This window comes from Melanostigma gelatinosum (assembly GCF_949748355.1).
Source record: "Melanostigma gelatinosum genome assembly, chromosome: 5".
Taxonomy (NCBI): Eukaryota; Metazoa; Chordata; class Actinopteri; order Perciformes; family Zoarcidae; genus Melanostigma; species Melanostigma gelatinosum.
Window position 1 is genome coordinate 21,225,612 of NC_136638.1, and position 27,223 is coordinate 21,252,834.

Here is a 27,223-nt window from a genome sequence, read left to right on the forward strand (position 1 = left end):
ACGACTTGAGACAACACACTCAGCTAAGGGCATCTCTGTCAGGGCAGGGGGAATCCTACATAAAACCCAAGGTGCTGATGCTATTTTCACACTATTTTACATCAGGAATTTCAGTCAATCCAGCTTCACGGTATCGTGAGAACTGTGCCGGGGGCTGTGGAGTATCCGTGCACAGGTGGTAGTGAGCTGGTCCACGTCAGAGTCTAGGGCTGATATTAATCCGAGTCCATCCCTTGTCCTGGCCATTTCAAGTTTGTGCTGAAAGCCAAATGTGGAAAAAAAGGCTTTTACTGTCAGAGCTCCTGAGCTTCGGAAGGCTCTTCTTGAATAGCTTGTGTGTCTTATCCCATTATGTTTTAGCTGAGCTGGATGCAGTGTAAATAAATGCATACTCCTTCAAACAAGTCTGCTCATTTGAAATAGATGGGAAATGCCTCTCCATTAATGTTTTGCCGAACGCAAATTCTGAACAGTGATATCATTCAAACTTTCATAACATAAATTGCCTCGAGGTAGCGTTATTTCAAATCCCTAACTTGTTAGCGCAACGCATTCCAAGATATTCATCATTTAGATCGGCAAGGTATTACAAGCAGACTCACTTCCACTTGAATATCCAGATTGAATATAAATAAATAACACAATAATTAACTGCTAACAGAAGAAGTGGCGGTGGGAATATAGAGCACTCACACTAACAGAAGAATCGTTGGCCCTTGATTGCTCAATTCAACTTCTGCAGATGGAGCAGCAGGTAAGGGCAAACACACTGTGTACTTGCTCATACAGTTTTATATTATGCTGGATTAGAAGAAGGAAATGAACATGGTATATACTGTAAACAGGAAAAACCACAAGGCCACTGCTGAGAATGAGCTCTGTGAATAGAAGGGATATGAATCCCCACATTTTGAGAGCAGATGACAAAACTTAATTTGAGTCGATGTCCAAGTCAAGTGGCTGACAGGTAGCCCATTCTGTTGGACTTCAAATCAACACAAACCATTGCCATGTGGTCGTAATTATAACGCAGAGCATGTTAGATGTGTTTCCCCGCCTTAAGTATAACTGGGATAAAACCCAAGAGAAACACTGTTTCTTTGTTTTTAGTCAAGCAGCAGATGGTTTGATCCATTTATCCAATATGTGTCATGAAGTAATTAGTCACTTCTATAATCATCTGTGGATTGTTATGGATTTTTCTCACATTACAGGTATTCTGTGAAATAAATGCACACGTACAAAATCGTTTCCATCATGAAATTTGCTCACATGCTTTTCACACCAGCTATAGTCATGAAATCCACATTTGAATATATGTGACCAGTCTGGCTCCCAGGAGATGTGGGTGTCCTTGGCAGGACGTGGGGCTGTAGTGGAGGGCTGAAGTTGGAACGCAAAGATGGGTCAGCCGATGCCCTTCCCCTTGTTGCTCATTCCCATCATCAACCTCCTCCTGACTGATGAGCCCATTAGGTACCCTAGACCCGCCACCCGGGAGGCCATTTACTTGATTGACTAAAGTGAGAAAGCAGACTTTTTTTCTTGTCCATCTATAATGGCCCAATCAGCCTCCCGAGGCATTACCAGGCTCTACACTGACACTCCACACTGATTCAGTCAGCTTTCAGGAACACGAAAGGAACACTGGATTCACTGTACCGAAGCCCTTTTCACACCTGCAAGATGGCCGGCTTCATAATGTGTGTTTAGTGTGGCTTTTGGCATTCACAATTAGATTTCCCATATTAAAAAAACATCCCATGTTGAGTGTTTTTTAACGCAACATGACTGATCTATTTCACATGATGGTTTTTATGCTTTTACCCATTGTGGCACTGCTTCCGAACAGCAGGGAGTTTGAGAATAACGCCTCCAAAAGTGTCACAACATTTTACAAAGGTTGCTTTAAAGATGGATTTTGCAATTTATGTATCCCCACAGCTTGATTGCCAATCTAAGGCAGTGTTGGGGGCGGCTTGCCCTTTCTTCAGCACCAGCACGAGTTCTCGAAGCACTCTGAAAGCATCAGCTTCATCATCAATTAGATAAGACACCCGATACTGTTGCCTATGCTACAAAGCACCACACTGCCAAAACTACTTGAAAGGGACAGAACAAAGTAGTCATGTTTTGGCTCACAATAAAATCCTAATTTGTTGACATGCTGTTGATTTTGTAGCTATTCCTGGTTTTTTTTTCCAAAAGCAGTCTTGCATAGCCTGACATATCACCACAGCGCTGTGTCAGCATTAATGAATGGTCTAGCTCAAGGCAGCATCATCACTCTGGCTTGTTTGTTTTTCTTTCTACCAATCACAATCATTTTGGGCGGCACTAAGCACAGGATGCAGCAACAGCTGATAGAGGATGGGGAGGAGAAGATGGGATGAAATACCTAGAGTTTACATCCGGTGTGTCAAGCTATAGCTGTATAACATGGCGGTTTCAATTTGTCTCATGTCGGCTACTATCGGCCACATTTCATATTGTCTGCAGACAAAGACAAGCATTCATATGTTATGAGGATATCCTAAAAAGAAGCTCACAGCAGAAACAGATGAGTTAAATGTTTGCTACGTCTGGATTTATTCTGCTAAGGCATTTCCATAATCCATTTAGCCCGTCAGCTCTTGTTCCACATTGACAAAAACCACCTCAAGCATGAGTAAAAACTTATTTTTCACAATTGAGAAAGTTTTATCGAATATTTCCTGTTTCCATTCAGATTTTCTAACACGAAACAAATTCACATGAAAATATGTGAATGGCGACCCGGCTACTCCCTGCCGAATGTAAGTTTGAGAAAGAGAGAGAGAAAGAGAAAGAGAAAGAGAGAGAGAGAGAGTAGCAGAACACGTCTGCTACAAGATCTTGGTTGTGCGTAGTATAGCTGTGTTTGCATGGCTGCCAGTCCTCTCTCCAACACTTTGCATGCTTTGTCAGTGGACACAGCTGCTGCCTTTTTCCGGCTCAAGTTCCACTCTGCTCCACGCCTCATCATGGTTTTTGCATTTGATAGGTGCTGCAGATTTTAGAAGACCAAGTCTCTGTTAAGTACTTTGAGGCTAAAGTAATGTCATGAGATTCTGTTTACATGCGTTAAACCACCTTTCCTCATGCAGCCGACAACTCTTGTTAGCATGTCTTCATTATCTGAGAGCTACATGTGATGGAGTCTGACTGAGAGTTGTATGCCTACATATCTATGTATACTTTCAAAGCATGATACAATTACATCTCAAAAATAGTGGAGAACGTTTTCACGAAATGTATTAAGATTATGTGGATTTGTATCTTTAGTTGGAGTTATAAAGATTATTCATGTGTGAAGAGGCAGACGTACGTTTCCTGCTGTCACTAAGAGGCAAGACATCTTCAAACTGTTTTGTGGGATTCCCGCATCGGTGGAAAAATACTTCAATCAGTCAGCACAATCGCTCTCTGTCTTCAGAAATCACTGGTATACCTCGCCAAACATATGCACTCAACAATAATGTGAAAAAAGGAAATTTGCTTTTCATGTTACTTCATGCACCTGTAACCCTGAACTGAGTGTTACAACACTTCTCTGAGGCTTCTCTGTGATCTCCTGTGACTTGGATTGAACCTAATGTGTGCGATGCCTCCAACGGATATGAACAAATGTATGAATAAATGTATGTATTTACACCTTTTTTTTGTACTCGTATGTTAATGTCAGTTCGTGTTTCAGACATTTTCACAACACGGTGTTCATCTGGGTTGTGCGGCGTGGTGGCGTGTTACCTTGCAGAGAAAGCTCATGTTGAAACCAAACGTCTGGGCATTCCTTGAGCCGGCATTCATGTAATTGCCAACCAGCAAAACCAGCTCCAGGAGTTTGCATAAGCTTTCACTCTTCTTCACCTCCTCGCAGGCAAATGTCACATTCATGATGTCTGGCCGAATGTTATTCACCTGCTCCTCAAATGTCAGTTTGAACAGAATGCCGTTGAGACGCGGTCGTAGGAGTTTGACAGAACTCATCTGAAAATGAAATGAAAAAAAATTTGAAATGAATAAACAAAGTATCTAAACACGCATGTTCTCTGCAGGGCAGGAAAGGAAGAGCATGCCCATCACCTGTGTGATGGGCATGCTCCATAGTAAGGAAAATAAAGATTTGCAATGACTTTTATGGCTGTCTGACATGAATTCTGTTCCTCTCTATCTCGGTTATTTTCAAGTTAGTTTAGAAAGTGGGCTTCTAAAATAACTTTTAATAACGGGAGGGAGAAGAAATCCCATAAAGTTGCACAACCTTGCCATCACCGTCACATTGAGTGTAATTACGGCTACAACTAGTTTTAATGAATGGAACATCAACTACCCTCTTTGGCAAATAGGATTAACCTCTTTCCTTCTGACTTTCATATGGATAAAGGAATCTCCCATGAAACAGCTTTGTCATGAATAATATAACAGCCTCAATCAATACTTGTGGGCTTACGAGTGGAATCACTAAAGCCAGAAAAAAAAAAAATAGTTCTGAAAATGGAAGGGGAATTAAAACAAATAAGGTTTTGGGTGTAAAATATGTGGCAAAGTGTATGGCAACCACAGACGAGTTCCACAGATTGATGCATAATCCGGTGCTTCAAGGCAACCTTCAGGTCCAACACATGTTTCATTACTGCTTAAAACATATTCATGTGTATGGGCAAGTTGTCTGTCAAATAACCCCCACAGTTCCCCTCCACACAAACATACCCACCCACCTCACTTTCTTGCACAAAAACACGTGTACACACACACGCGCGCACACACACACACACACTGACACATAAGCTACTCATCCTCTCTCCCTCACTTGAATTGATTTGTGTACAATGAGGAGAAATCACAATGAAAGCGAGCACACTGGTGACAGACCTGGCTTGAACACAGCTTATTTCCCAAGGGAACTAAATAGCTCTGCATTGAGAAGGTACAAAATTGGTGAGATCACAAGGGAAACTGCCACCCATGCATCATTGCATCTCCTTAAAGACATAGGCAAAGAAGCCTTCAACAAATAAAGGAAATAGCTGGGGAGCTTGAGCACATCACACCCTTGGGTCTACTTGAACATTTATTTTGTAAATCCGTGTAACGTGCCTCTATGATCTCGTTGTAAAGCTATAGAGGTTTTAAGTTCAAAGATAACACTTCATCTTACAGTTGTTTAAAGTGCTGTGTATTCACTTGGTAAATGGATGGAAAGAGCAGTTAATTAAAAAGTAATTACAGCTGTAACTAAGTGGAAAGGTCAGAACGGCTTGATGATGTAGCTCCCCTCTTCTACAACTGATTTACAGTAGGCTACACTTCTGGCTTTTCAGTCACCCTCATTTATAGCTGGAATTCCAGGTGGAACGCAGGTCGGTGAGACAAAGTTGTCGGTCAAAACGTCAAAGCATAGTTGACCCAGAGCAAGATTGGAGTCTGAGCATGTGTGAAACATTTCAGCGTTAACTTAAAAGCCTCAGATATGTCAATATATGAGGTCAAATTGCAGATTGGGCCAAAAATGTGTACCTACTTAATTCCGGCTGTAATTACTTTCTAATCAAATCAATCAACTGTGTCTGGGGAACACATATAGTTCTTTTGATGACGGGAAAAAACAAATAGATTACTTTGCGGAAGCTATACTCTGCATTTAAAATATGTTCCTCACAGCATCATTCATCCTATTGATGCGATAGATACAACTTTGGCCGGTCATTCGAAATGAATCAGAGGAGTGTGAACCATCACCAAGCTGGTTGACTACAGTGGCATGCTTTTCAAAGAACTTTCTAACTGACACGATTCACAGCCTTAGGGTACGGTTTTATCATGAGGAAACATTGACAGTTGATGTTAAAGAAATCCGGCATCCACCGAGTTCATGTTGCGGATTGCTAATCAAAAGCAATTTAAGTCTTCTTAGCAAGAGTCAAAAGTTTTTGGAAAAAGAACACAGCCGGGCTGGGGTTGGGCTGCAAACAATTTAACCTTTTTTATTAAATATGCCCTTTATATTGTGAGCTGTTTTAATTAAACATTACTGCAAGTCACAGGAAGTATTTCTTAATTCCCTGGTCCTTTGCTAAACTGCTAAATCTAGCACTCCGCCTCAGAAAACAGCGTGTGAAACAATGAAGGAGGAAGACAAAGGTGTTAACATCCAGTGTATGTTTGTGAGGCTGTGCGAGGTAAAGAGAGACAGAGCGAGCGAGCAATGAAGGGGAAAAAAAACAAATTTCTCAACTGTGCATGCTTGCAAGTGTTTGACTGCAGCAGACTGGGAGTATGATTGTGTGTACTGTGTACTCTCTTGGGGCGACCCAGTAGTCTCCAGGAAATTATACTCACCACAATGCCAAACTGCTCAGACTCCACGAGCTCTTCATATTCACCCTTTAGTTCCGCCAGCGCATTCAGCTCTTTCTGCTCCGGCAGGTTCTTTATCAGGTTCTACAAATGGGAGAGAGCACACACAAACACACACACACACACACACACACACACACAAAAACACGGAGAGAGCTACTGTTAATGCAAATCTGGTTTTCTGTCCATATCAGGATAAAAAATCCCCTCACAGACAAGGATGACAGGGTAAGTTACACAGTAGCAGGAGAGAAGAGTCCAACCAAGCACATCTGATGTGTGTGTGATCCTATTCACCTTTAAACAGTTAGCTAACCCAACAGCCATTAAACAAGTATGTGCCCTTGGGGGCATTTTTCTAAAACCACGGAAGAACAATTACTGTAAATACATGTACACTAAGGCTTGTCATACATTCGTAAATGAATACAGATTATATGGAAAACTTCCTGAAGTGTTTTCCATCCTATGTCTCCATCTTTATTAGCCCATATTTCAGTGAGAACGCATGGAGGTTTTCTGGTCTGATAGGAGGACACTAATCCACTGCTCACTGTTGGCTTGCTACTGTGACGGTGGTGGCCCTTAGCCAATTACCGAACATGTCAGGGACCTTCAGATAACTGACCTTTACTGTATAATCCACGCCACATTGCAATTGTCTTGAAAGCACATGCAGCGGTTTTGCTGCTACTTGCCTGTTAAATTCCCCTTGCAGAAGCAGAAACAAAAAAAAGATGCTGCTGGTGGTAAGGTTGAAGATTAAGATGAAGATGAGGAAGATAATGGGAGGGACTGTGTTCTCTGTAAATGTTAATTGTTTGTGTGAAGGTCAGCCAAGTTAATAAAATTGACCACGGCAACTTTTCCCTCTTTTTTCTCAGAGGAGAATGAGAGGAAGAGGTGCCCTTTTCCAGGTCTTCACAAAGCTTCCCTCCTCATTAGCTCCCCAAATGTATTCAGCGGGAGCAGGCTGGCGCAGGGTCACGTGACCAGATGGGAGCCCAGACGAGAAAAACAGAGAGTAGACACTGCTGCTGGGCCAGGGCCCTGGCTGACCACTCTATAGACCTCAGCACCACGGCCAGTGTCTATTGCCCACTAATGATGACATCTCTATCCTTCCCTCAGGGAATGCAGCAATATAAAAAGTAAGCCATAATGCAGGCCTGGCATTCCTGTTTGGGAGGGAGCCAGTATATCAAATGTTGCTTGCTTTTGCTGAAGCTCCAATTAGGGTCTGCGGCAAGCGATGGTGCCATGATAATGAAGGCTTTTGATCATATCAGCTGAAGCAGAAAGGATTGTTGATGATATAAGAAAGTAAAAAAAAAAAAGAAACATATTTGTGTAATTGGATTTGTAAGGATGGATTTATGGAGTTAAATGATGACTGGGCACACGGGTTTACTTTTTTATTCTCCTTTTGGTTGAGAGCAATGAATATATTTTGTATTCAGCACACATCTAATGTTGTTAATTATTCACTCATGACCTTTGCAAAGAAACTTTTCCGGATGCTGTTTCATACAGTATGCCCGATTACTTCTTCATAAGGTAAAAGCAAAAGAAAAATAACATCATTCTGATCTGAGGACCCCTTGGCCGAGCCTGGTGAATGTAATTCAGCCCATTTCTATGATGTATGTTGTTCTGGGAAACAACTTTGTTTTCATTTGTCAGCATGCAGAAAACCATGATGACATATAGCAATGTGCATTCACACAGAACCACGAACATTCATTGGATTTGCCATTTCCATAGTGGCTTTTGTAATTACGTTAGAATGGATTGGAAGTTTTGCGGTGAAATTATAACATTTCACAATGCTACAGCTAAATCCTCAGACAGAAGACAGGGTAATGGAAAATCGAATCCACCTAGTGCTTGTCATTTCATTTGTCTGTCATCTTGTTAATTATTAGAGACCCCATAGAGCACAATTGACACAAAGGCAGCACCATATGTGAGGCAATGTGGGAGACTGGGTGAAGATGCTGGGCCAGACTCCTCACCACAGGCCACCAGACGCACACAGTGGTCGAGGAGAGATTACAGCAAGTATGCTAGCAGCAATACACATTCATGTACTGCCTTGGGCGAAGATGAAGGCAGAACATATCAGCACATAAACCAAGATAAAGCTAGCTGACAACAAAGCAAACGGCACTATGTGGTTGTTCCAAACATGGATACCTTTTCGGTATTCTGCTCCTTTCAATAGGTCGTCCTTCAGACATGCGGTCAGGGTCTGTGCGTGGCAGTTGCCTCTACATTGAAACCACAGTCATGGCCTTCATTTTGACATGTATTCTTTATCTGCTGACTGTCACAACTCAAAAGATTTCCAGTGGTGTATATGTGGTATGCATGTCTTTATCGGGCTCACAAAATCTAGCTTTTGTAAATTCTGGGTGTGATCATTAAAATATGTATTATTAGTAACTGTCAATCAAGAACCTGCTCAGTAGAAAGATCATAATCTTTGTCAGGGACAGTGGTGGTCCAATAACATATGCACACGCACAATTCATGTCCATCAGTGTGAAAAGACCCAAATACACGACATGTGCCTGCCTGTCAAAATGTGCCAACTTCCAACTTAAAGAATAACCATCAAGATTATTGTTCAGACAATTGTTTTTGGCTGCTATCCTTTTCTGAAACAGATAAAGTATCATTACACAAAAATACGCAATCCATGTATTACAGATGTACTGTCAGCAGGATAAGGACTCTGAGAGAACCTCACAACACTGTTACTGGTGCTTTTCCATTACTTGAACTTGTACATTTTTGGTACACTTACAGGAAAGTAAATATGACTGGAATATTTCCCTTACTGCTTACCAGGCCGTGAAAGGTATACTTGAGGAATGGAAGCGGCTGTGAGGTTAAAGTAATGAGACACAGGTTACGGTTCACTCAACATTTGTGGAAGATGGCAGTATCTGTAGGGTTCTCGCTTCCACGCTTTGATCTCTGCTGCTGTCAACTAGCTTCCAGTGGTTCGAGTTTAAAAGAGGGGGTATTAAGCATCTACCCGGCACACACTTAACCATACAGTTTACAGCACTGCATGCTGTTAAAAACAGCAGGTGCTGATGTAGTGCAAAGTGAAAACGCTTTGATATTCAGCACACAATGAATGTCAGTAAGTGTGCACCACTCCGCATATGGATCAAGAACAACTTCTGGTATATGTTGTATAGGTGTCTATTTGTTATATTGTGCCATATCAAGCTAAGTTGAATTGTGCCCTTGTTGTGTGGAGCAGGACATGTAACATGTACCACACCTAGTTTATGACCCCTGCCTTTTGAAATATAATTAGAGCCCAGAGAAGCATATTCCACACAGTAATGTCAAAGTGATAAAAAAAAGCCAAGAGATCTGGAGATTTAATCTCAGACACGTCAATCGATGAAGCTTTTCTCAGAGCAATAAAGGCTTTAATAAGACGGGTTAAATGAAGAAGAAATCCCCTGATGTCTGAAAGATGATCGGACTAAACTGTGTTCCTCTCTACTCGGCTTATGGGAGGTCTACAACAAAGACAAAAGAGGAGGTCTGCCATGTGCTTGACAGATGTGATTTTCTCCTCAATTTTGGGAGATAGAGAAACATGATTTGTGATGTGGAGCAACGTGGGAGTGCCATCTCCCTGCCGTGACACCTCAGCAGGCTCCCTACCTGGCTCATGGCAAATCAGTGAAGACTTCAGTTTGAATCAACAACAAAATAATAGACAGACTTCTCAACATCCTACAAAACCGTAACTTCTGAAACCAACGCTTGACAGTTCTAAAAAAGATGCGGCATTTCATTTTTCTTCTTTTTTTACTGAGCTTTAAGAGTCAACGGAGAAAAGAGTAACTCTGCACAACAGTTTGTGGGTGAAGACAGCACCCATCTCAAACAAAAGGTCACTACCACAGAGCTGAAAAATGAAGATGTGGAACAAAGGCAAGTTGTGTTTTTGTTTGGAGAATGGGGACAGTTTTGACAGATAATGCTCAGTAAAATGGAGTGCATGCACCTTCTAAAATATTGGATTCCTCGTCTCAATATTTTGTTAATTTTACAAAAACAAATCTGTTTTATATAAAAATGTTAAGCATTTACAATAACAATGCAGGTTATCTTATAAATGTTTCATGAATATAAGCACCATTTAACCTCAACATCAGAGGAAAACAAACAACAACAACAGCAACAAATGCCAAATCGTATCCAACAGGTGAATATGTTAAACAATGGCCATCAGTTAGGCCGTTGTAGTCTTACAGAATCTACAACCTGCCAAACAGCACAAACACCTCAAACCTCGCTGTGAGTAAAGCTACAGTGACATGTTGACAGGCAACAAACTGAGTGTGGCAGATTCTGAAAATCGCATTAAACCAAATGAGAGATGTAGTCTGAGAAAGAAAGACACAAACGCAGTGACAGGGAGGTGAAGAAAAAAAGGTTGAGCGCGAGATAGAGGGGGGAGGGATTAATTTGAGGGTTGGGGCTGGAAAACCTGACAGATTATCTGTGACATTAAATGTGTCTTTTAGAAGGAAGTATGGAGGATTTTATTTTAATTCTTTTTTTGGAAATGTGCACACCTGAGCACCTACTTAGATTGTGAAGGTGTGAAGCAGGATTAAGAGAGAAATTAACCAAGCAAATAGGGGGGTTTACATAAAGAAAGAAGAGCCAAACACAGAGATGGAATTTGGTGAAGAAAGAGACAGAGACAGAAAAGAGTAAGAGAGGGAGAAGAAAACAGAGACGGAAAGACATAAACAGCATATTCCACTCTAACCTGAATCTATTGTGAGCCCTCAGGACTTAGAGATGAATCGTATATATTAACTACAAAGGGAATATGCTTCAAAATGTGAATACATATAAGCTCATTTAATGATATCAACACTGATAAAACTGTTTCGCTTAAGACAGGAAGACGAGCCACATGCAAGTTGTGAAGGTGGAAAGAAGGGGAGGAACTTCACTGCACCGCACTTAAATCATCTCTCATTTGGGGATTATTCTTCTTCGACAATGTCTCGTACAGTCATCCGTATGCAGTGCTGGTATATGATGAGACTGTCAATTACATAAGAAGAGAACTAGCATGCAAAACAGTAATAGAAATTAATTAGTTTGTGGAGTGTGCCGTCTGTGAGCGTCTCTGTGAGTGATGTGCCATCTGTCACAGAAACAAAGACGCTGAATTGGAGAGTGAAAACAGAAAACAAATTTTACTCGGTTAAGAAAACACAGCACCCAGTGTGCCTGAGGAGAAGCTGCATGGACTCCACCTAATCAAAATTTTACTGCTGTGCTGTATTGTGCATGAACTTGTCTGTAAGTATGCATGTGTGTGTGTGTGTGTGTGTGTGTGTGTGAGAGCTTTAATCAATATTCAACCAGAGGACCGAGTGCCTGGCCTGGACCCTGTAGCTACAGATCATCAGCGTGGTGATGATCGGTGAAAAGTACATGTAGCACCTGAGGTCCTGGCCATCAATTTATAAGGCACATTTGATGTTGTACCAAGCTGTGCCTCTCTTTCCCCCTGCCTTTACTTTGTTTATTCAATACTTCTCCTCCTTCTCTGTCTTATTCTTTCAGCCCTAATCAGCATAATGTATTTCGCATTTCATTGTTAAATTAGCATTTGATGCCGAAGACAGTTATGTGCTGTGTGCCAAAATAAACCACAATTAAGCCCAAGGGGGATCCCGTTTCTCCTGCTTAAGCTCTAATCCAACAGGCGCTCTTGCACAGCAATACTTATCACCTTGCCCCACATGTGCACTGTTACACCATGCAAATGTGCCAGGCTGCTACAGTCACCTGTTGTTACAGCGGAGAACAAAGGCTGGCATGGGCACTGCCAGACCCCGCAGCCAATGAGCTACCAACGTGAACTGACGGGCTCATGCATATGGATGAGCTTCGTGGTGATCCGTGTGATTGACAAGAGGGATAAACAATAATAACAAGCACGGCGCATGGCTAGTACGAAAGACTCCTGTGAGACCTGGCGGAAAAGGTTGTTGCCATGGTGAGGTGAAGAGAAGTAGTGCAGAGCCGACGACTGTCGATGCTGATGTTTATTGCGAGACAACCACGTCAGATATATATATATACATATGTAATTTATGTGATTGTGCATACAATAACTGCACATTTGATATTAAATCAACAAGTGCACACAGAGTGAGATAGCGGCCTCAGGGATGCTGTAAAATAACAAGCAGACACATAGGTGAGTTCTCACCACGACACTTATATTGGAATAAGAAACTCAAAGGTCACAGAGGTGAAAAATATGTTGTAACAGGTGTTGTTCTGACCCAGCAATATATTCTCACATATGGTATAATATGACTACACAAATACGCATCGTGCTGTGACACTTTTTTTTCCTGTTCAACGATATTATTTCTTCCAGCGTTGCAACATGTTGACTTGATCAGGATTTGCAGACATTGGTTTAACATGTGCAGCGTTCTACAGTCATGAACTGAATAAAAATGTGTCCCACTGTTTACCAGAAGCCCGAGTATGTCAACCAATGAGCGCTCACTGCGATTTGCACACATCTACTCATTAAGACTGCTGAGATGCTGAGTTTACATACAAGAGACGCCGGACACTTCTCTACACTTCTTTGATATTAGCGCATGTGCACACAGAATAGGGCACTGCTAATTAAAAATGAATAGCGGCGGTGCAGTATTAGTCATTAGCCTTTCCTTTTGAAAAGGAGATGGGGTAATATAAAATACACTGGCAGACATTAAACATTAAGAAGCCACTTAGATATTCCACAAAACAAGCCCCCAGGGGCATATCATCCACTGACTAGAGTTAGCTTACCACACACACACACACACACACACACACACACACACACACACACCAAACACAGGGCGTGCTTAAACATTTAGTGATGACTCCCTCATTTCAAGCAGCTAGATCACATAACACGTTCTGGGTACGGCTTGGGCAAGAGCTGCTCTGCAGCAGTCTACGACACCGCTCTTACGGTTTGTTGGAAATAAATCCTCAGTCTGTGTTGTGTCTACGGTTTGTTAATTCCCTAGATTCCTATCTTTCTCTTTCTTTAGCTACATGGAACTGGTTCAGGTCACGTTTGGCCCGTGGGCCTGAATTTGTGCATTATCCCAGTTTTGCAATGTGCATCTTTTCATAATAGCTGGTCAACAAACAAAGACAATATGGACATAATTCAACTTACATTACTTTGTTTTGTTGTTATTTGAACCTTTACAACACAGAGGTATGACATTATATCCATGAAACACATTTAAAGTACTACAGTGCAAACTTTAGTTTAGCTGAATGACTCAAGAGTTACAATGCAAGATATATGAATCGTTTAAATATTACTGAACCCACACCCTCTTACATGGCAGCCTTTCTATCTCACAATTTATTTGGGGTTCAAGTCAAGCCCTTGTTTTAAACAGATAAGCAAGTTAAGTGCACTGAAAACCTTGTTGCAAAAAAAGCTCAGAAAATCCTGGCAAGCCTGAAGGCATGTGCTGGATGTGGGTCATTTTAAATCAAGTTACGTACCTGCGCAGCAGAAGTCTGAATTTGAATTACTTTACTTCTGGTATTTTGATGTAACTTTTGAACTTCAGTGGGCAAATTAAGTTGCCAACAATATATACTTTGTAAACGTGCATTAGCTCTGATCCACTGAGGTCTATGTAGTGATGAACCAAAATGGATATCGATGGCCGAAGAGCAAAACCTCCTATCTGAAAAATGCCTGGATCATTTTGCAGATAGGATCTTTGCAATCTTTCCATCATTTGGTGCAAGTTGGAAGAGGTTCTACACAATTATGCTCTAAATTAAGTTTCAAGAAAGGGCGGGATTATTTTAAAACAGACTGAATATGAACAGCCTTCCTTGTTCTCATCATCCAAAATGAAATCCGGCAATCAGAAAATTCTGCAGATAGGATGTTTTGTGCTTTGGCCCTCGATATATATAGTGCACAAGGAGAAATGTCCTGTTTTTGCATGATGGAGGTAGAAAAGCTGATTAGACCTTAAAAAAAGAGCTTATATTTGCCTGGGGGGGGGGGGGGGGGCATTACAGGAGGGTAGGAAATTTACTGTAGGACATTTTTAAATGTGTAAAGTGTAATTTCTTTGTAACATCTCCCAAGATGAGCCAATTAAGCAACGAGGGAATGCAAGGTAGTCCAGGAGAATAATTGCACACGAACAACAACATAAGCAAGACAAAAAGAGAGAGCCTGGAGAGCTTAGACAGTACATTTGTTAAGCATTAATCTAAATTCCTGGAGACCAATACCACTTAATCCCTTCTACAGGAAGTAAGAAATATTCCTAAGAACGGCTTTGGACACAGTTCCACCCAGAGACTGCAAACCATGTGTAATGCAACAACAACAACAGTGTCAGCCACTTGAACTTATTTTAAAAGACATCCAGAGACCATTGCCACAACAGAACAAAATCAAATAAAATCTACGGCCTATGGTTAAGACACTGCAAAAACAAAATAATACAATTGATATGGTCATGAATACATTTTATAAGACAACCCTACAATTACGTATGCTCCCAGCTCATCACATTATAGTAACCATTATGCGCAACCCCCCGCATGTGTACCAGTTGAATACACCATCAAAAATTCAAGTCTACAAGTGCTTATTAATAATCTGTCCATTGTTTGGCCTCCTTGTGTTCCACTGGCAGGAATACAGCATGGGACCAAAGACAATTAGTATGCCAGCTAAGCCTTCTACCTGGGGCAACTAGGCTTTTGGCACTTTTTGAGAAATTAAAACGCCAAAGGAGAGCGAACTCAAGTCAATGACAGCAGGTTCAAAGGAACGGCCACGTCATGATTTAAAACAATGCCAGTGAGGCATGTACACTTAGCCAGGGTGCTTCCAAAAAGATCTAGGGGCGACGGACGTTATGTAGTGCGAGACCAAATGCGAACACAATGCAACAAAGTACCTGAAGCCGAAGAGCCCGTGTCTGACTCTCTCCCACCCGAACAAGAGCCACAGAACCTTCCCTTTGTAGCTTCTGTTGCCAGCCAACAATAGCAATGAATAGCTTTGTCAGGCTGTCAGCACTTTAAAGGCAGACCTTTGCCAAGCTTGCTGAGGCCCAATCTGTTTTCATTGAGCCGACGTTCATCATTGTCTTTCATTGTCCTCTTCATCTCATTGTTCTACAGGGTATAGTGAGGCGGCTCTGACGTCTTTTTGAATTTGATGAAGCTGACCTAATACACAAAGGTGCCCTTTGTCCATCAGCACGAGGAATATTGGAGGCAAATGAGATGGAGAGAGAAAGAATGAGAGAGAGAGATTGCATGGACCTGACATGCATGCATCGGTTAAATGAGAAATGAGAAAATTCAGCAGGGACTCGAAGACAGAGGGCATGACAGACGGCATCTATCCCGTATGCACTCGCTGTATGCATGTTTGTACGCTAGTCGCATGGGGACGGAAATAAGTGTGGATTCATGCAAGGCTTCATGTGGAGTCTGGATGAATGGTGAGGCCCAGGACTGTCTGCCTGCATTCAGGGATGTGTACATCATCTCTGAGGCGTTGATGGGCCCTAATGCAGAATAAGGAGAGCCAATCAACTCCTATATATCCACTATGCCAGGGTGACACATTGTAGGGGTACTTTCAAGGCCAGCACACTGCCACTTTCTGCTGACAAATCATTACATTAGACGTGTCGACGGAGAAGGACGACAATAAGATTGAGTTACAGAGTTTTAGATGCATTATAAACACCTCTTGCTTCCTTCCATTTAAACGATTCCCTATATTTATCAATTACCCGCTTGCTTGGCATCCCTCTTTGCAAAATAACGCAAAAGGAGCTCTTTGAACTTGGCTGAATTTTTTGTTCCGATGTGGTCAGTTAAGACAGAGCCATTGTTCATCAGAGCGATTCATTAGAGTGCATGAATACAGGAGAGCTTTGTGGAGCCGTCAGGTACAATACAGGAGAGCTTTGTGGAGCCGTCAGGTACAATACAGGAGAGCTTTGTGGAGCCGTCAGGTACAATACAGTATCACTTTTTCAAGGTTGGAGTGCTCATTGATACCTAACACTGTGTGTCAACTACACATACAGATACAAACGCTCAGTCCATAAGAGAAACGGATATCAAAACAACAACCTGTTCACCACCGTTGTTATAAAATATGAGTAACGATACTTAACTACTGATAGCGGCGCATGTGTCAATAAAGGTTGCAGTAGTAGGTGAATCAGTAACTACTCAGCATTGTGACATTTGGCATCAAATGGGCCACTTGTGTTTGGCAAAGCCTATTTCATATGTTCCAATTATTCAACATTAAAGCAACAGGTAGCAACAAGCTATCAAAACTGTGGAAAGTAGCTTACAACTACAAGAGCACACTTGAGTAGTTAGGCAATGACTGATCAAAGGCAACATAGCTTTCATCGTGCACATACCCTGTATTGCAACGAGTTTAGGCCCTTCTTTCTTTCACCATTTCAACTCCAGTATTTACTTACCTATATTTCAGGCCTACTCCTTCTAACATTAGCAAGATGGTGAATGCATTTCCTTTCAGTATTGCCCAAGCCATTCAGACCCATCTTCCTACTCATTATGTGTGTGCAGTTGTCCATGTGGATAAATGGTGATTGGCGTGTGGCTGAGAGTGGGTGGTGTAAAGCGATTAATCAGCATAATGAGTGTAGATGAGCACAGTGCAGATGGAGCCCACACTCAGGACTGTGTCACCCAGCAGGAGGTCTCTTTGCTCCCCTTCGGTGCCTCTGTATTGCTCTAACTGTATTTCTCAGGCCCGTGTCTCTGACTCCCTTGTTTAATTTGTGAGCTCCTTTTTTGCATGATTTTAGCTTATACTCATTTGACTCTTATTTGAAGAGGGGGTTGTCCAAGTATACAATCTGTGACCTTTTCATATGAACACAAATCTAAACTTGTTCTTGCCAAATGATATCTCACAATATTGTGTAGTATTGAGATTAAAAATGTTTCTACTGTTGTAAAAACAGCATATTGTGCGGTCACGCAAATAACTTTTTTTCATTGACAATTTGCCATGGCCTACTGCTCCCAGCATCACATGAATATACTTTAAAACACGACAGTACATATGCTATAGAGGAAGAATACAGTCTAAAGTATTCACATCAGTTCAACACTGTTCAGACACATATTACATATCATTCAAGTAAAGTTAAACCCCTTGAAATAAACAATTATCAATTCTCTTGTTTATCTAAATAAAAGTAATGTAGTGCATATCCAGTATATATGCTTTGCCTCCATGACTCCAATTCAAAGTCCAAGTACTTTAACACATAATATAAAGTCTAAAATGAAAACCAACACAAGGACATATTTGTACAGTTAAATCAATGTGTTATTACTTAGTTATGAGCAAAACCAAAAGGTGAAAGATGCTTACATATATATATATATATATATATATATATATATATATATATATATATGTACAGTATCTCTTTATGTCTTAATCCCAAGTGATCAACTCACATTGAATACGCTAACATTGTAAAATATTGTTAAGAGCAAAACTGAAGGGGTATAATTATAACTATGGGTAACTTAAAAAAAGTATTGGGATTAGAGCTTAATTCTGTAACACTCATGAGTAGTATTGTTGTACAAAAAATACCAAAACTAAATGGAGAAACACTATGGTCATCTTAACAATATTAGCTAACTCCAAACATAAAGGAGGAGACATGGTATACTGTAAAGTAATATTAATAATACTACTGCTACTACCACCACTTATAATACTACGAATAATTGTAAATAATAGTGTGTCGCCGTCAGCGACACACTTGCCAGATGTGCTCCTTCTGCACCAATGAGTTAACTCAGTTGGTCCTCCCACCTCCTCCTGGACTCTGTGACATACACTTGGTTCCCAGATGCTTTTGCTGACTCACACTTCTTCTCATGAGCTTTGTCGAGCCCTCCTTTTTTTTAAACCAGCCTCATTGCCCCGCTTCACATTTATTAAAAAGGAAAATTGAAGAAGTAATCGGGACAATTGCAACCCTAACAAAAAGGTGGTTGCATGTGGAAAGAATAAAAAGAACATTTTTTATTGTCACTTATCCTTGACCACTTGTCAGATCCCTGACATCATTGATTCAAATGTTTTTTTTTTGTTAAACAATGAACAAAATGAAATTGAAGGGGACAGCGGATGCCTGTGTCAAAGTAACTGCATCACGACCATTATCTGAGAATGGATGGAGCAGCTTGTCTCGATTGTTTCTATTTTCCTCGTGTTTACTTTGTGCTTTGGTAGTATTGAAACCAGCTCAGTGTCGGTAGCTTGGTCAAAGTCAGTTTACTGTTAGCTGTCTGATGGTGGATTGATTGGTTCTTTTCCATGTAAGCACCCAGACTACATATGTGCAATGAGGCCCTGGTGGGGATGTGTTGGGGACACAGCTATCTTGCTGGCAGATGTACATTTTTTGTATTTTACTGCGGAAAGGCTGAAGGTGGGAAAAGGTCAACACCTTGACTTCCTTTCTCCTTCACAAAGCAGAGGGGGGTCTGCCATCTCGTAACATACACTCTGTACTTTCTGCCAGATTTCTAGCCAATTAAAGGTTATCAGAGCTCAGAATAGTAGTCCTGCATGGTAGCTAAATCTAAATATGTATGTAGCCTCAGCACCTTTTTGCTGGGATCCAATCAGGGTAGGAGTAGACTGGCTCCTGTGCAAGTGTTGGTTGAAAAGACAGGTGGGAAAGGACATTCACCGTATATCAATTCAAAGGTAATGTATGGAGCTACTGTTTTTTTAAAGAAAGGAAAGACCACTGCATTTAAGCTTAAAAGCTGCACTTCAATGATACCCAGCTGGTTTAAAAAAAACAACATTATTGCACACAAAGAGTGTATCACTGTCATTATTGTATTGCAGCTCACAATTTGCAACTCACTCTTGAAATGTACACCTCCTACTTCTGAAATAAAACAAACACAAGACAACAGCACTGCTTTAGTGCTGAACACGAGGACAATGCAGCTGATATCATTGCGGCTGAGGCTCATGGTCTCAAGTGGTGCATCTCTACCTCAGATGCAGCCGTCCTGCTTTCAATTAATGCTCTCTGAGACAAGACAAACTGAAATAAAATGGGAGCAAAAACAAGTAGCCTTTAGGAAGCTCATCAATTATAGTCTAAGACAAAGGCAAGAGGAAAGGAGGGTGGAGTTGGGGGGACTTTGCCAAGCCTTGTCTGTCAGCATCCATTATAAGAGGATGAATGAGGGGGTCTCTATGGTCTGTATGAGAATGGGGGAAAAGACTTGTGCCAAATACGGACCATAGTTGGTGTAAAATGGGGTCGCCAAGCTAAGCGCCAGACACTGAAAAAAAAAAAAAAACGTGTATAGAAAGTCTCTCTCACTCGCTGCCACTCACAGCGCACACGTTTTTCAGAGGGTAAAAATAAGTGTGTGTGCGAAAAAACGAACACGCCACACTGAACATCAGTCTTACCTGGATGAGTGATTCGCTCAGTCTTTCCTCGTCCACCTGCAGCACAATGTCCCGGATCTCTTCATAAGGCAGGCGGAACGAGCCCAAGAAAATTGCTGTTGTGATGGAGAGAGAAAAGAGTCATTTCCTCCCCTTTTTTTTTATTCGACCGCAGGGTTCAAAGAGACATTTCAGCACTCATTGCTACTCAGACAAAATGACCACAGACCTAACTTGTCACTTGGAAAAACAAATACACTTTCTGGCCCTCAACAGGATAGTTTGTGTCACCCTGACAAAAGGAAAACATCAGGATTTACCAGTAACATGGAAAGAGGCCAAAGCCAAACAGCATACAAAGTCATAAAAAGTGAACAATAATGACAGCATTATTAATAGTTAATAACAGTAAGTTAGTTGTACTTGTGGTAGCAGTAATGGTGTCATCTGGGAGGGCTATATGGTTTTGTAGACACTGAATTTGCCTCAGGGGACAGCCTAGTGGGTGTTTCACTCTCCAGGTGGGGTGCCTACAGTGGAAATTGGAGCTGATGGTGTATCCAGGTGGAAGTCACAGGTGGAGGTTTGGTAATGAGTTGGAGGAGACTCACTCAACAGATGCTATTCTGCTGCTGCAGCGAGACCTGATGTCTGTATTTGACGCGCAGCAAACGGAGACGCAGCAGAGCATCTTTTTTTTTGTCACAGTATGACTGTATCACACAGGCAATTTACTGCATTTACTGAGTACATAGTCATGACATATATATACACCACGACTATTGCTCTTGATGTGAGGTATAATACACAGGTTTATTTAGTTGATATGAAACTTTCTGGCTTCACCGTCTCAGGTTTCCGGTGACTCAGAACTGTAGAACTGAAGAGGAAGAAGAGGTTTGTGATCTATATTTATGTATGTTTCCCCTCATTAGCATGATGTTTTCCTGATTGGGATTTATATTTCATCAAATTGATCGTGTCATCCTTGTTTGCCGTCAAAATACGATACATCTATTGGTGTCACCTCAATATGTCCTATATCCTCCGCATATGAAACCAACAGCTGGATACAACGTTCTCTTGGGGGAGGGTTGTCAAAAGTAATCCTGGGATGTATTGTAAATTACAAACTGAAGTAGATACAGATGCGGTAGAAGAGGCAGGTAGAGAGTTACGGGCTGAAAAATCCACTTCCGCTGCCATCTACGGTAGCAGTTGGATTTGAACTTGCTAGAAGCTCTGTCAGTGATAGGTGTGGTCGCCCTGCACCCGTCTGGTCCTGGCTGCATGCTAACCGACCAGTGATGTGATGAGCAAAGGGGTGCAGGTGGAGGTGTGTTAATGCATGTTTTGGTACACACTTTGGCAACAAACTGCACCTGTACATCCACCTGGCAAGACTGCATCTTAGATGTGTGACGCAGTGGTTCTCCACAGTTGCAGCTCAGAGATGTGTGTCAAGTTAAGGATTAGTGGGATACCTACAAGGAAATTTAACACAACACGATCAACTAGAGCTCACATTAGTTGTAGAAGCTGCCTTGGGAGGTGTTTGAGATAAGTAAGAGAACAGTGTGAACTTTTACAAATAATCTCTCATATATGCCTCAGTGCACACATATACTGTAGACCTGCCAAAGCTGGCATGAACCTATTTTAAGAGTGGCTATATCGCTTTCATATAAAACATTTAAAAAATGTAACACACACTTTTTTTTTTTTTACATTTACGATGGACTCAAGAAAGGAAGTTACTTCTAATTTTGCTATCACCGGGTATAAGGTACAAGGTGTCCTTTTCTGAACTCATTGATTTAATTATTTTATTTAAACATTTCACGCCTACAGTACGTTAATGGAATCATTTATTTTACATTAAAGATTGCAGAAACAACAATGTGCATAATCTCTAACAGACAAACATGTCAGAACAGAACTTCTCAAGACTATAAATAATTTACTGATTGCTGATTATTTGTATTTTTGTCATTTGTGATTGTTCTTTTTTTTATGTCTTTATTTCAAATTTAGAAAACAGAATGACAATAGATACAGAATTACACGAGGCACTTCCACCCTAATATTACAAATTCACCTGGCAAATGAACAAGGTCAAGTAAATTAAAATAAATAAATAAAACAAAACATGACAAACATAACAGAAGGGACATTACATAGGTTAGTACCCACACAATTTACTATTACAGATAAGGTAGTGTGCCCATATCAAAAAAGTGCTTATTGGAACACCGTCTACTTGGTGTTAAGATACCGTTCACTCAAAACTAGATGGATGATCCACTGATATAAAGAAAACTGTCCACATGTTTGGTGTAATGTTTGACGTCAACCTTTGCAAAGTGGCTGTAGGTTAATGCAACCATCCCTGAAGTAAGATAACAGTTAAAATGAATTTATTTTGTTCACTGAAATAAGTATTCTATGCAGCTGTCTCATCTCATTTCGACAGCTACAATTATCTATCTACATGGCTTAGCCACTATTCAACTCAACTGAAGCTCTTTGTAAAAGCTGAAAGTGGTAATCATTATACCAGAATACATGAAGTGGCACTGGCATCACAATCATTCATTTCGTCCCGCTCCCCATCCCAGTCACTGAACCTTCAATATCAACACACACATCACAATTGAAAAGGGAGCTTAGAGGCTTCTCCGGGCAGTGCATATGATCATGGATGCTTCAGTGTATTGCTACGACCCGGGGGAGCTGTGTAGTTGTGTAGGACCAGATGCCTTCCACCTATTGCCATTCTGGAGGTGAGATTGTCTACACTTATCTTTGCTTCCTGCCAAATTCGAAGGCAATCTGCTGGGGCTGGAATCAAAGATGGCAGTGACACATACCAACATTGTCACAGCCCTACACAAGTGCAATGACACACACACGCAGACACACAGACACACAAGCACACACACAAGCAAACACACACACACATACAAGCAAACACACATGCAGATGCTCCTCATGTTCATGCCACATGCCTCTTCCTGACATCAGACCCCAATACTTTGCCTGATGAGCTCATTCTGACCTCTCTTCATGGAAAAGGCAAGGATTTGAAGCCATTGCATAATATTACCAGCACACAGGAAGGGAATGGGTTTGGAGGCACATATAATCGTGCATGTTTCTGAGATGTATGTTCATCCATCAGCTTAATTTAATATTCTAGTTTGCTTCCAGTCTCCATCAACAGGGTACAGGAATTTATCCACCCGAAAAATACTCATCCCATCCTACGGTATGCCACAGCTGATGCTGTGCTGCTGTTTTCCCTCCAATTTGCCTGTCAACTGATCCAGCTCACTTGTGCGTAGTGTCTGTTTCACCCCTTTTTTCTAGTTTTAATTGATCTACTAATAGTACGATGTCAGCCAACACGTACTAGAACTTTTTTAGAACTTTTTTAGAACTAGAACTGTTTTTGCATTGATCTGCTATGGCTTCACTCACCTCTCCATCCGACTGTGTCAGCTGCGCCCGCCTGGTGGATAAAATCACAGAGTTGGAGGGAAGAATATCCACGCTCTACAGCAGGGGTTCTTAACCTTTTTGACCTCGGGGCCCAACTTTTCAAGTACAAAGTGTCCCGGGGCCCACTCTGACTATATGCATCAAAAGTGTCAGACAACCTGTAGGTCATACAGAAACAGAGCAGTGGGCCTTTGGAGTCAGTAAAAATTTAAGATTTTTGTCCACATAAAATAAAAAAGTATCTTTCAGTATAAATAACTGCCTGTGGCTGTATATGTACAGGTAAAGGACAGTATAGGGCTGTAACTACACTATCAGTGAACAACTGCCTCAAATTTGAAGAAGATTGGACAATGTATGACCATTCTACAGTGTTTCTTCATGAAGAGATCCAGGCGGAGCTCTAAAAGGACATTTGGAGACCCAAATGGACACATGGTAACCACATGATATTCTGACACACTAAAGGTGTTTCTCCCTTTATATTTTGATATTATATTATTTTCCTTTTATTATTAGCCTTTGCAAATTGCAAAAACTATGTATATATGGTCGAAGACATGGTGTGTGAGTAGCGGACTTGCTGTGCTTAATGGCTGCGACCGAGCACACGATCGAGTATGAGAATAGCTCAGTTACGCAAACGTTGGTTGACGGCTTATGGAAGAGGAGGATAAGGTTTGTACTATAAGTACTAGCGTTTTCTGAAGGCAGTAGCTCCATGGTAACATCCGCTAGCACGTTGTCGGGTCTGTAATGTGTCTTTTTGCGTCGAAATGCTGCAAGATACGACTTGCAGCGGTTATGGCGACTTTGGACAGTGTGTGTGGGCTCCGTTTGTGGAGAAACCATAAGAAATGAAAGAAAATCGATGATTTCTTTGCAAAGATGAGGATTTTGGGCATGCTGGGATACCAAACACGGACATGTTTTGTGACGTATTTGCGCAAACAAGCCGTAGGAACGGAAGGGGAGGGGATTGAGGATGCCGGTGTTGAACAGGCAAAACCCTTGTTAAATAAATGAGATGATACAATGTGATGATCACAAAGACATGTATTATCATGTGTATGGAAACCTGCATACACAACAAGAAGCCCAACAGACTTTCCCACGAGCGTTGGATGTTTCGTCGCTTGGTGTCGCTTTATTTTTGAAGGCTTCAGTGCTACGTTTGATAGCATTAGCTCACATTCCACACACTGAGCCCTCGGCTCTGCCTCGTTGCCTCCGTTCACAAAGCCGTACTTAAGAAAGTCAGGGTTGTACTTGCACACACATTTAGACTTTTGGGGGGTTAGGGTTAGGCCCTAACCCTAACCCTATGGCACCACTGTCATCTTCATTTTTTCTTTTTAATAACTTATCCATAACTTTCGCTACAGGCTAGCTGAGTGTCTTCTTCTGCTTATTGCAGCTTGTTAAACAACTGACTGACGCATTACCACCACCAGGTGGTGGGAAGCTATATTGTAACTGAGCGTCTCATGGATAACAGTAATATCTCTGGTGTCTTCAATTGATAACCTATGCGGTCCCGCGGCCCTCGCGGCCCACAGGTGCAAAACTGAAAGTTTTTCGCGGCCCTCTAGGTGGCGCTCGCGGCCCAATCATGGGCCGCGGCCCTATCATGGGCCGCGGCCCTATCATGGGCCGCGGCCCATAAGAATCACTGCTCTACAGGATCCAGTATGCCGACAACCTCATGGACACCATCATTTTCGGTCCATCACAGACTGACACAGCCAGCGACCGCGTGCATGAGTCCATCGCTCCCAGTCCTGCTGCCGCGGCACCTCCTCCGGTCGCAGCTCCTGAGGCCTCCTGGCTACGGCTCGGAGCTAAGCCTAAAGCCCTGGTCAGCTCTACCCGTTGTGAGGACCTATTGAGCCAGCTCAAAACCCACCTAGGCTGGCGTTTGTGTAAAAGTAACCCATGTCCTAGACCTGCTCTTAAAATATGTTTTACATTTTTATTTAATTTTTTATTATTTTTAATTTTTAAATTTTCTCTGTGTAGATAATTTATTGACCCTTGGGTCACATTGTGTTTTTATGCTTTTAAATGTCTGCTCTGTTAAGCACTTTGTGATACCACTGTCTGTGAAAAGCGCTATATAATTAATTATAAAATTCATTGATTCATTCATAGTTGTGGGTCACGTGACTGGTGCAGAGAACAAAAAGGCAAAACAATGGTACGACATGGCCACTAACACTGGGAACACCATGGAGCTACCGCTCAAGCCTGTCAAATTGTTGTCATTTGCAACCCGCAAGTTTTTAGATCACCTCTCAAAGGAGAAAAAAAAGGAACAAACTGCAAGCCTGAGGCACGAGTGACCCATATACAGCATCTGCTGCTGTATTTCAATCATTATAAACAGCTAGGTCCCTGCCATTGCTGTACTTGATGATTACATATGTCATTTGGAGAATCCATCCCTTATACCGCTGCCAAGATGAATGCGCACTAAAGTACAGACAGTTACCAGTACTTTCCATCTGGATGGGCCAATAATGCTGTTGAGGAGGTGTAGGACAAGAAATTATCCATCGTCAAAGCGAAGATGTGTGACAATTAGCTACCAACCAAACATCTTGTGAGTGGGGAAACAGCATGCAGGGCATGCATATTCTCATATCTAACAATCAAAGATTGATTTCAACCAAACCAGAGTTGGTGATTGTTGGAAACATGGAAAGACTAACCAAGACAGTATTAATGTGTTAATGTTTCTGCCGAGTGAATGCAATATAATTGATTTCAATGATCAGTGAGGTAGAATTACTGTTTCTGTCAATGGAGACTTGTAGCTATGAGGAGAGTGTAATATTTGTATGTATTGCACATTAAAAAAAATACAATTATTGTCCAAATTATGTCTTGGCTTACATTTTCAATTTTTGGATTGTTAATTTCGTGCTGTGAACGTGTTTCCCATTTTCCAGTTAACTATACTCCTACAGATTAAATGATGCACCATTGATAGGCTGGGTAGCTGGACAAGGAGGAATTAGTGTGATTTGATTTGCATGGCAGGTTTAGCAGAAGTGTTCTTGCTCGGGACAGTGGCACGTCTAATTGCACAAATCCAACAATCTCCTCCTCTCTGGCTTTTTCGCTCTGCGCTGAGATTCGGTAGAAACGCAGCCCAGGCTTGTCTCCTCTTTGGTTTGTGCATCAAATTGAACAAAAACTATCTGTCAGTGTGGTAAAAGCTGAGCCGTCGTTGGCGGGCAGTGGAAGGCGGCTTTGTTTTGCCCTCCAGGGGGGCGTTCCCATAAAACCGCGATGTCACCTGAAAACGATGAATTGCATACCTCTCTACTCGTCCTTTAAAGAAGAAAGCTAAGAGGGTGGGATAAGGGTTGCGAAGGAGGGTGACCTGTAATCTTAGCATATAACATGCATATTTCATAAGGTGTTAGTATCCAACATCGCATCTGAGAGGTAAAGGATACCAAGGCTGCAGAGGAAATCCCAAAGAGTTGGGGAAACAAAGAGAAATGCTCTACCCACCAATCAAAAGAAGGCTGCCAGTCAATTTTTCTGTGTAGTGAATTCATACACACATTTCATGGATTTGGGATCAAGGAGGTTCTCATGGAAGACAGAAGGTGCATGGGTTGAGCTGGTAGTGAAAGTCTAAGGCAGAATGTTTTTGCAGATCATTTGCGTCGAACCTGAAATGATCCCCAAACGAAAAACTGTTCCATCCACCACAACAAAAGTGAGGTAAAAACTGTGCACCATCAT

General features: G+C 41.6%; 1 protein-coding gene across 1 annotated transcript in view; it reads right to left on the reverse strand.

Annotated features, from left to right (window-relative positions):
• Positions 1–27,223, reverse strand: part of diaph2 (diaphanous-related formin 2) — a 349,512-nt gene that overhangs the window by 130,018 nt on the left and 192,271 nt on the right. The window contains exons 20-22 of the mRNA XM_079268826.1: positions 19,985–20,079; positions 6,361–6,462; positions 3,769–4,008 (exon numbers count right to left, since the gene is read on the reverse strand). Coding sequence (XP_079124952.1) covers positions 3,769–4,008; positions 6,361–6,462; positions 19,985–20,079 — 437 coding nt within the window. The remainder of the gene's footprint in view (positions 1–3,768; positions 4,009–6,360; positions 6,463–19,984; positions 20,080–27,223) is intronic.